The 11,674-nt window shown below is 35.2% G+C and overlaps 1 protein-coding gene across 1 annotated transcript; it reads left to right on the forward strand.

Annotated features, from left to right (window-relative positions):
• The first annotated feature begins 6,102 nt into the window (after positions 1-6,102).
• On the forward strand, positions 6,103-9,628 carry LOC145585362 (GEM-like protein 1). Its single transcript, XM_081642071.1, has 4 exons — positions 6,103-6,427; positions 6,533-6,634; positions 7,921-8,192; positions 9,102-9,628. The coding sequence occupies exons 1-4, from the start codon at positions 6,142-6,144 to the stop codon at positions 9,279-9,281; spliced, it is 840 nt and encodes a 279-aa protein (XP_081498197.1). The 5' UTR covers positions 6,103-6,141; the 3' UTR covers positions 9,282-9,628.
• Positions 9,629-11,674: the final 2,046 nt, after the last annotated feature.

Genomic DNA, 11,674 nt, shown 5'->3' on the forward strand with positions numbered 1-11,674 from the left:
GTAGCGTGCTTTGCTCACCCGAACGGAGCTCTTACTTGAGAAAAGCCGAGCCTCACAAATGGCAAGGACCTCCAACGAAAGTCCACCCACAACTCGACCCGACCGGTCCAATACTTGGAGGTTAGCCAAGTCCGACCAAAAAGACTACCCGAGTAATTTATGAGCTTATAGATTTTCTTTCAAGTGGAGATGCCTAATTGAGATCTTACTCAAGTGAGTTTTCCAGAAACTCAAGTGAGAAATCCACTCTTCCATTAATGTGGGAGAGTTGGTAAAAACAATTTTCTCCTTTTATTTTTAAATCAAAAAAAAAGAAAATAGCCAACAACTAATTAATCAACAAGTGGCACTTAGAGGAAGGGTTAGGTAAGGACCATAAGGGAAAGAGGGGGGGTACCAAACTTGATCCCCAAGGCTTGAGAGAACCGGCCCTGATGCTCCACTTGCCCCCAACCAGAAGCTGCCACGTGGCAAGGCCAAGCCAAGCACCTAAGCAGCCCCTAGCTGGTGCTTGGTGTGAGGCTGGATGCTGCCACGCACATGCTAGCATGGCTTGCTAGCCATGTGGTGGCAACCTTGCTAGCCATGGTGCGGTAGCACGCACCAGCCAGCCTAGGCTCGGCTTGGTGCACTTGCTAGCCACCTTGGCTATACCAAATGCCCCTAGCACTCGGTTTGCTTGGGGTATTCCGATGCTAGGGGTATTTCGATAAAGTGTTGATTAATTAGTGATTTTACCGTCTCGTCTTTAATTAATACGACTCGACTTGCGACGCTCGGTTTCGACACTCCTAGCTCGATTTCCGACGTCTAAATATTAATTACTCGAGCAACTCATTAATTCCTTCCAAATTAATTCGTCGTGTCGGATCGTTAGTTGCTTGGGTGTGACCCGAAGGGTTCAGTCAAGATTAAGCTGTAATATTAATTATGCATTAATATTATTGATTGGAAGCGGCCTCCACCTAGGCATTCCGATCACGTGAACTTACTGAATAAATAGCTTTTCAATAGCTCCGAACCCTCTACCGGAACTATATACTTGTTCGAAGGATACCATTCCTATTAGTTTTTGTTTAGGGTTTTTGTGTGCGTTAGGGTTTATTAAAAAGGTAATCATCTTTTGTCCTACTATCAGTTCATTGGCAAAGAGTTATCCGGGATCGCAACGGTTATCGAATCTTCAAAGGCGTTCACGTGAATTAGATGAAAATTATCCTTACGGCTACAACAAATTGTTAGACCGTCTCTCTGGAAAGAATGTATTTTCCAGCGATGTGTGCGCGAGAGATGTACCATAGTGCAAAATCTATTCAACGATCGTAGCTTTGATGAAGGAAACCCTTATTTGATTCAATTTTATTTATTTGTTAATTTAAATTTCAATTGTAGATGTCGTGTGTCTTTTGATTAATGAATTGATTTGTTTTAAAAAAAAAATGTAAATTTTTGCTTTTTCTATGTACTTTTATTACTTTCTCTTTTTACTTTTTTTGCAAATTTCATATAAATTTCCCTTTTCAATGTACTTTTATTAGCTTTCTCATACACTTGTATTTCTAACTTAAATTTCTTAATACCCGTGGAAACTCTCCAAAAAAGTCGTTCTTTTAGGGATAGAGGAAGTACAGCATATGAATTATATTCGTGTATACCTCGTGTTTAAATTTTTTTTACAAAATCATCTATTAATTAACTTATACTAAAAGCAAATTCTTCTATGACACTTGTCATTATCGTGTGAAAAATTTTCCCTCCTTTTTGACCTTTTTTATTTTTTAGTAAATTATTTATAACTTATGATATTTTCTTTTGACTTTGACAATCATGTTCCATATATACCCTAATAAATTATTTTTGAATATCTTTTATATACTTTATATTATGTAATATTATTGTCAAAAATATTTAACAAATGTGCATTACACGGGATTTTAATCTAGTTAACTACTACTTTAAAATAGATAATTGCACGCATACCTTTTGGCTTTAGTTTTAGTTCACAAATAATAATTACCAAATAAAAACTCGACAAATGTAAGTACGCATCACTTCTTTCAACACCTTAATGTGCATCAACAATTTTCGGCTTAAATTTTCCAAACTCATTGTTGATTAATTAAATTTTGGACAAAGAAGAAGGTGAGCACACAGATAAAGGAAACGAAAAAAAATTAAATTAATCTAAGCTTTGATATCATGTTAGCTTTCACAAAAACTCCTTAAATTAGAAGGTGCAATGTATCATTAATCTATATACTGGACTACAAGACTAATCTAATCTTAATCATAATCACGTTAGGAAACCTAAGACGATAAAAATTTAAAACATACCTAAACATATCCTAAATCTATAATAAATAGTATTATCACAATATAATAATGACAAAATAGTTAATAACCAATTGAGATGTATACTTCCTCCGTTTTTTAATAATTGCAACACACACTTTTCACGGTATTTAAGGTATGTGGGGTTTACATGAGGTGAGTGGTTATTATTCTTATTAGGAGTGTAATTTAGTGTGCCATGTGCTTTAAATAAGAGAAATATTATAGTTTTTCCCTAAAATAACTTCCATTTATGGTGTGTTGCAAGTATTGTGACATTTTCATTTTAGAAAAGTGTTGCAAGTATTAAAAAACAGAGGTAGTATATTGTAAGAGTAGTTCTTTCAACATCTTTCAGCTTTCACCTTATTTAAAGTGTACTGTAGAGTATCAAATATTTTCGGCTTAATTTTTCCAAACATGTTAATTTTGGACAAAGAAATCATACATAATCTTGGAGTAGGGTCTTCCTTTATTTATTTATTTTTTTTTTTTAAGGTAAGAAGAAGAATCCTATTGAGCCGGCATCTCTCACAGGTTTAGCCAACCCAACTCCATAGGGCATCACTTGAGATTAAAGGGGGAGGTAAGGGAATTCCCCTACTCCCAAATATTTTGTAGTTAGTGGGGCTCGAACTCGTGACCTCAAAATCACAATGTGAGTTGCCTACTAATTCCACTAAACTTTGCTTAGTGTAGGGTCTTCCTTTATGTACGTAGGAAAATTAGCCATGTTTTTGTAAGTACCTCATAGATAAGGGTTAAGCACAATGCAAGTACCCACTTTGAGACAATTACAGTGGAGCTACTTTTCCTTTAATTTTTAATCACGGAAATGCTATTAGACATCAAAGGCAATATAAATATAATAGAGGCCAATTCAAATTTCCAAATTATCTTTCCCGTAATTTGGTATAAATGTCAGATGATGGAACTTACATCTTATCCTTTGTTGTGGAGGAAAAGAAAAGCCTATTCCCAATCTTTGTTATTTTCCCACAAAACAAAAACTAGAATTAGGTGAGTTGTGCCAACGACTTGGAGAGGTTTTGCTACAGAAAAACTTCAACATAGCACTACTTTTTTTTTTAGGTAATGGCAACGTGCCAACAAATGAATAATACGAGGTAAGTAAAAAATTTGGACTCCGTTGATGCTATGGATTATTGCATGAATGTCACGATCAAATTAGTTTTATTTTATTATTTTATTTACAATTATGTTGTGAGTTTTATTCTTCAAAAAAAAGAAGAAAAAAAAGTTGTTGTGAGTTTTATAATTGTTGATATACTATTTAGGATCTGTTTTCATTTATTGAATTGAGCTGAATTGAACTGAACTGAACTGTTTATGAGATAAGGAAATTAGAAACTGAATTAAACTGAACTGAGCTAAACTGAACTGAACTGAACCGAAATTAAGTTGAAGAGAACATATATTTAATCCATAATATCTCTACTTATTTCATAATATTTATTTAAAATTTATTTAATTCCCAGTATATGTATGCAAGACTAGATATGATGTTAAAAGAGGTACAAAATATAGTTGCTCATTATTGTGTGTAACTTGTACTCTGTATTATTTATACTCCTAATTATTAGTTTTAAGGAATCTTTAACTTTCTTAATTTCCGTGCAAAATAAGAAATAAACATGTAATAAAAGGACAGAAGGAATATTAATTTTTGTTGCTGTGACATACTAGTACAATTCATTTGTGAATATATGTGTGTCTTAATTTCAATGAAGTAGCTTAAAGCAGCAACATGAATATTATAATTCAATACTATTTATTTTTCATTAACAATATGTCAATATGTGTCAACTTCACAAAAAATATAAATAAATCACCCGGCCAACATAAAGCTCCAAATTTGTGTCATTTAGCTAGTACAAATTCCACATCAAGCCCTTATAATATAAATCAACATTTTAGCATTCATGAGTCATTCATAAAATCGCGAGTAAATAATGAGTGGGAGTATAGGCCAGGGCAAAAATGATTTGTGTGATTTTAACAAGACCTATAAATCTTCTTTTTTTTTTTTTTTAAAGGAAAAAAAAAAAAAACACTTTAACGTGAAACAAAGCTCAAGTCCTTCAGCAACTTCAAATGTTCAATTGATATCCTCATTGTTTTGGTTCGTTAATTGGGATTATGGAGGGATGTGGTGAGAGTTTTGCTTGTGACAACTTCAATTGGATGTTGTTTCAACAAAGAAATTGCAAACATGAAGAACAAACTGACTTGAGCCAATAAGTAAGATGAGCTACAGTAACAATGTCTTGTACAGTTCACCTACCTAATAATAGAGTGAGCTGTTTTAGAAGGTGTTAGGAAATTACAGGTATAATTGTATTTGATTAATGCAGAATAAGTCAATAAAAAAAGGAACTAGAACAACAATAAAGAAGATAAACGAATAAAGAACACAAGAATTTATGTTGTTAGGTCAAATTAGACTTACGCCCACAAGTATGGGATGTGAGAACTTCTTTACTATAATGGAGCAAGGACGAGAGAACAAATAATACATGGAGATCTAAATCTTAATGGCTCAAGAGGGTGTGATCTAATAGATCACCTAAAGGATCCTTTTATAATATAAGGAAACCCTAATAAACTCTATAATGTGCCCTAAATATACTCAAATTGTCGTCATAGAAGAAATATATAGTTTTAAGAAACATTCCATAAAACACGTAAACTTAAACCAGACTAAAAAAATAAAGTCTTACTCGACCGGGCACGGACGTGTCAAGTCGAGCACTTAGTCAACAATGTTTCAGCTTTCTCGTAAAACGGTCATAACTTTCTCATTTCTTATCAAAATTGGGCATTTGACATATGTTGGAAATCTCTTGAAACAAGGTATCACCTCCAACTTGAATCACCTTAAAATCACTTATAGATTGAAAGATATATGTATTTAAAGTCGGCCATATTAGATTTCGAGTCACAAATTAACCAAAGGTGTTTCTCATAGATTATTTCTAGCTCTTAAGTTAAGTGTGACAAATAAGAATTGAAAGTAGAGAGAGTTTGAGCTATTGGAAAACAATATTACAAGTAGAAAAGATGCGTTTTTATAATAATTATAGAGATCAATGTCGACTCAATGCAAGAGATAGCCATTAAGTCAGTTGTAGTGGTATAAAAAATATATGACTTACTGTCAGCCAATTAGGGGTATAAAAATGATACGACTTAGCTAGTGTCGTAATGGACCAACCAACGATAGATGGGTCATGCTAATTTTAAAATTAGACAGCTAGAGATCCATGAAGGACATGGTCAATCACCCAATTCTCTAGCTGCCATTGAGCTTGATTTTTCGAAGATAAAGTCGATAATGGTGGAGATCGAGGAAGGACTAATAAGAAGGAAGAAGTTTTAATGGAGGATGGAGGAAGTGATAATGACGTTGTTACTTCAATTTGAAACTTAACCTGTCGAATTTACAACGATACCCCAGATAATTCATAACTACGTTACGTCGATTTTACCCAATTCAACAGGAGTAACATATTACGTCAGTTAACTAGATTCTTGTAACTTATATTTTCTAGTATGTTAATAATCCGTGAGAGTGAGAAAATTCAAGTGGTTGAAGTTCTTCTCTCGATTCCAGGTGGTTCTTATCACTCGCCCTTATGGAGTTATGGCTATCTTTAACACACACACAAAAAAAAAAAAAAAAAAAAGCCAGTTGTAACGGTAAAACCAACCAATGAATCCCTTTTGGTTTGACTTCAATTCCTTACTCTAGTCTCTCTCCTTCTCTCTCCAATCACAAATCCTACAACCATGGATGATGAACCTCCCACCCCCACCGTCAAAGAATCCAAACCCCCGAAACCCGATAACTTGACTCCCACTTCAACCCCAAACTCGAATCCTGACCCGACCCCCAAATCATCATCCGATGAAACCCACTCTTCAGAATACGCGCCATACCCTAAGCTCGACCCAAACGACGTCGTTCCACCGCCTGACCCCCTTCTCTCTCCTCCTACTTCCTCCGCCACCACCATGCCGAACGAGTCCAACCCTTACGTGTCTGCCGCTCCTGCTTCCACATCATCTTCCAAAAGTATCAACTTTTTAAATTTGGATTAATTTGATTTTGAATTAGGGTTTTTGATTTTGTGTGATTTGGTGATTGATTTGATTTGGGTTGATTGGTTTTGGTGTGTAGAAACGATGGATTCGGTGAAGGATGTGCTGGGGAAATGGCAGAAGAAGGCTGTCGATGCTTCTACTAAGGCCCAGGATCTTGCTGGCAATATGTGGCAGCATTGTAATTCTTTTTCTCTTCATTTTTTTTATTGATTGATTTTGTTGTTCTGATTGCTCTGCATTTGTGGTTACTCGTGTCGAAATCGTGTCATCTGTCATAAAGTTATGATCTTTATTGTTTTGGTTGGAATTCTGAAATGTAATGATCATTAATATTGGGCAATTCAGATTACACTATCTATGTGACAATAGTTTTACACGGAGGAAGTACATTTCAATTTTTTCATGCATTGCAGAAGTTTTTGCATCCTATATTGAAATTTATCAAATGTGAAGAATGAAGATGAATGTTTAAAACAATCAAATTGATGCATCCCATATTTAAGGTGTTCAATCATTCTAAAATGAACAGTGTAGTTAACAACTCCAGCTACACATTGCAGTTGGGGTTTGAATTTTGATGATGAGGGCGATGTGGAAGCTGGATACTTTCTTACCGTTCTTATCACTTTGTTATTCAAATCTTTGAAAAAAATAACCAAACCTATCCTTTATTTTTGTTGGAATATCGTTGGATGTTGTTCAATCGTGCTTCTGTTCTTTTGAGCTAGGAATATCATGATGTTATTCCATATTGCCCACTACATCTGCAAAAACAGTATGAAGGTCGAAGGAAGAAGAATGCTTCTTTCGGAAGCTAACAAGCCTAATAACAATTTATAGCAGTATAATTGTAGCAGGGTTTTGAGAAAATTTATGTTTTCTTTTGAAATTAGCTAGCATGCTACAGTGGTTGCTTATCTGGGCTGATTATCTTTAAATTAACAGGAATAAATAAATGAGGAAGGTACTATAAACTACTAATTGATCTCAAAGTTATACTTACTAAATGACCTCTGCGGTTGAACCCTCCTTTGTGTATCTCTGAGAGGAATCTATCATTTGAGGGTTTTACGAGGCTTTGCAGAATTGTAAATGTCTATGCTTTCACTACCTTTCCATTTTGACTGAATTTATGATGTTTCACCCTTGTGTATATGGGTTTTATCTGTATTTGTTGGCTCATCATTTTCCTAAAAGTGCTCTCATTCTATACCTGACATTGCATTATGGTGTGTGGATGCTTGGACATTACCACTTTATCCAAAATAACACTAATCGTTAGAAAATGGCCAAGCCTGACACTTGATCATTCATCTGTATCGTGTATACACATAACCAAGCACCTGTTATGTGTTTGAGATTTGATACAGTTTAAAGGAACTGCCACAGTTTTACGTTCTAGATTTTGTCTTATGATCCTTTTGGGAAAGTATTACTTACTATGCTACCATGTCCTTGAATCAGTGAAAACAAGCCCCAGTGTTACTGATGCTGCTGTTGCAAGAATTACTCAACAAACAAAAGTTATTGCTGAAGGTGGTTATGAAAAGGTCTTCAAGCAAACTTTCGAGACTCTTCCAGAGGAGCAACTTAAGAAGTGGTTTGCTTGCTACCTCTCAACATCTGCTGGTCCAGTCATGGGAACTCTATATCTGTCAACTGTAAAGCTTGCATTCTGCAGTGACAATCCTCTTTCATATACAAACGGTGACAAAACTGAATGGAGCTATTACAAGGTTAGTGTCCTTCTCTCTGATTTTTGAATGTTATCTGCATCATATATCCTCTTCGACCACCCCATCCTGAGATTACTATAGATGCTCTTAGATAAAGCGTTGGCCTTTCCAGTGAATTGTTTGAGTTCAGAAATTTAATTTTGCCTAGTGTTTGCGAGAACTTTATGTTGCTCTTAGCTATGTTTTGTTTAATCTTACTTTCACCTTTTGTAGGGATGGTTGAATCTACAGTTTTCATGTTTCCATGAATGATGTTTGAATAGTCAGTCTAGCTGCTCAAATTGTGATTTGTGAGCTAAAATATATACGTAGTAAATAGCATGATTTAGCGTGAAGTAATATGCCAGTCATTTTGCCTTTCCTGTCAAGGTTAATTGTAGAAAACCTTTTTTTGTAATTGCAACACACCGCTGATGCAGCCACTTTTTAGCAATTTTATTACGGGCAAGGCTACCCCTCCCCACCCTAGGCTGGAGTTGATCATAGGTTTTGCAAACGGTGTGTATTGTATGAACATTATGGACAGCTTGAAACAGGATTAGTCCACTTTATTTGGAATTTTTGCCATGATATGCCCTTATATTTTTGTGGAATTCTTGCAGTTGTATGTCTTATGCTGTTGTATAATGATGCAAGAATGAATGAAAAATGTTTGTAGCTATCATCAACCAATTCATTTTGTTAGGAAATCTTTAATGGGATTGTTGCATTTGTCTATCTAATATTATGTCATTAGTGTCTATTTATGGATTACTGGCTATCTGCTGCTGAAAATCTGGATATGGGTTTTCTCCCTTTTATGCCTGGCTTCATTTCTGCCAGTGTACATAGCTCACCCCTGCTTGCATTTACGTCATGGAGTTTTGGTTTTATGTTTACTTATCAGTAATTTTATACTATTTGTATTAGGTGGTTATTCCATTGGATCAGTTGAAAGCAGTTAACCCTTCAACTAGCAAAATAAACTCGGCTGAGAAATACATTCAGATAATTTCAGTTGACAACCACGAGTTTTGGTTCATGGGGTTTGTTTACTATGACAATGCTGTGAAGTATCTGCAAGAAGTACTGCAGGGACAAAGTTCATAGTTGATGCCAAACAAATGACTGTTCAGAGAAGATAATTTATTGTAGATAAACACTTTTGCAAAATTTGTTATTTTCTAAGACAGGAAATATTTACATCATAATGTACTGCTGGTGGGGTTTGTTGTGTTTGTACAATTGATGTTATGGGTTTTGATATGTTTGTACACTTTATGTTACGGGGTTTGTTATGTTTGCACAATCGATATGATGTTATTGCTCTATTGATTGTTAGAACCTTGATTTTCTTGTTTTTCAAAGATGGATGTAGCGATTGTTTATAGTACTCATTGGTTGTATTTATTGGTGATTCATGCAATATGTAATAAAATTAATCGTGTTTTGTTTCACTTTTCATGATTCTTGTAAGTTTGAGCAATGTATATGATGTCCCATATCTCTTCCAACCAATTAGATATCTCACGTTCATGTAAAACTTCAAAACTGGGGTGTAACTCGTGTAAGTGGTTATGATAGACTCCCTCCTGGCATGGCTTAAAAATGTAGGCTGGGAACGCCTAACACCTTTGGAGGAAGGGCTGCTAGGGCCTAGGGAGTAGGAAAATGCTTTAATGTGCTGCGGTGAGCATCAAACCCAGCTCGGGCAGCTCCACCTGGTTGGAGGTGGGAACTGCTGCCTCACTGATTTTTCCTATGTTACATTGCCTAGCCTATACACTGAGGTTTTGTCATGCACGGTGTTTGTGTGGCATAATCTTCACGTCTAGAACAGCATCTTGTCGTTGGACTAAAATGCGGAGTTGATTCCATCAAGTGTCCATATGACCTACCTACCAGTATTAAGGTCTAAATAGAAAGTAGTAATATATTGGACGATTCATGATAAATAACTAAAGTAGCCATTTTCAGGAATTATATATATTTGTAGCAAACCAAGTCTCGGCTACTGGTTCATCAAAAAGCCAGGAAAAACATCTGTAAGTTACCTCTACTTCTTATTAAATTACTGTTCTGTTTCGTTGAATCTGATCCATTCCTGTGAAAGAGATGGATACATATTTTTTATTACGAATTTTCGAGACTATTTCAATATCTCCTACTTGCTATTTATCAGCATAAAACCCATATTTGCCTTTTATATCTTCAGTTCTTCAGAACATCCTTGTCTTATCAGCTAGTTCAAGAAAATGAGCATCGATGTTCAGCTGAAATCAATCAAACTAGGTACTAATCATAGCGAGAACGATTATCTCAATTCAAGATCATTTTCTTACTCTTCTGACTATGCATCTTATCCAATACTCACCCCAGAAGATCTTGCACCTGTACCTGAACCTTTCCTCTCGCTTCCAGTAACACCACCAAGGACACCTCCTCCAACTCCCGCCGGAGTGGACACAGCTTCCAAGATTGATCATGCTTTTGCCTTGGCAGCTTTACAGGCCACACATCGCGATATGGCTTCTCATATCACTGAAGTGTTTGATGGTATGAACGATGATTCTCTATCATGGAATCGCGAAAATAATGGTGTACTTTTGTATACAATGGTTTTTATTATTGGGGTTTTGGTTGGTTTATTTGTCATTTGACTTGGTCTTGTACTAATCAAAGCATGAACTTGAACTTGTAAATGAGTAATAAAATTAAACAATGAGATGATGACGCAATCAGTTTATTTATGTGTAAATAGACATGCGAAGTTTTTTTTTTTTTTTTTTTTTTTTTTTTTTTTTTTTGAAACAGACATACGAAGTGTATCAATTAAAACATTGTAAACATTTATGCCTAACTTTATCACTTCATCAAATAATGCTGAGTTGCTCATGTATTACAATGTTTTGCGTTGAAGAGTTGTTTCAATACATAACCTGTTCCCCTACTCATTTACTTGCCGAAATCAGTTACAAGCATTAACGTGCCTACACACCGGTGTGGTGAAGGGGGAAGGAAATTCGCCACCAATTGTTTTGGTGATCGGCGAGTATCAAGTATCAACCGAGTTCCACTGGCTAGAGTCTAGTATTAGGGAACTTACCAAAGATATATCCACAAATTTTTTGCTTGTTATAGTTGTGACTTGTGAGTGCAATGCAATAGTTATAGTATAATGTAGCAAGCCTTATTAGACTAGGAATTTGAATGTTTTCGATTCGCCCAACTCGAGTAGAGTATGGCCTTATATTTACAGCTACAATTCTTCAAATAGTCCAATTCGTAGGCCCATCGAGTTAAGGGTCCAGCCCAATAAGAAAATTTGTTGGAGCATATATAATACCATAATTATGAATGATAATGAAAGCTGTGTAATAAGATTTGGTCGGTTGTAAAATGAGGTTATTAGGCTTATAGTTGTCAAATCTTATTTAACATTCATTAAAAATGTATTTTATTGACCATATAATACATATTTCACTATCAAACTTGCATTATTA

The sequence above is a fragment of the Chenopodium album genome, chromosome 16, assembly GCF_948465745.1.
Source record: "Chenopodium album chromosome 16, dcCheAlbu1.1, whole genome shotgun sequence".
Taxonomy (NCBI): domain Eukaryota; kingdom Viridiplantae; phylum Streptophyta; class Magnoliopsida; order Caryophyllales; family Amaranthaceae; genus Chenopodium; species Chenopodium album.

Coding starts and splice junctions, on each gene's coding strand:
- LOC145585362 (XM_081642071.1), top strand. CDS start 6,142: ATGGATGATGAACCTCCCACCCCCACCGTCAAAGAATCCAAACCCCCG. Junction 6,428..6,532: donor TTCCACATCATCTTCCAAAA/GTATCAACTTTT, acceptor TTTGGTGTGTAG/AAACGATGGATTCGGTGAAG. Junction 6,635..7,920: donor TGGCAATATGTGGCAGCATT/GTAATTCTTTTT, acceptor TCCTTGAATCAG/TGAAAACAAGCCCCAGTGTT.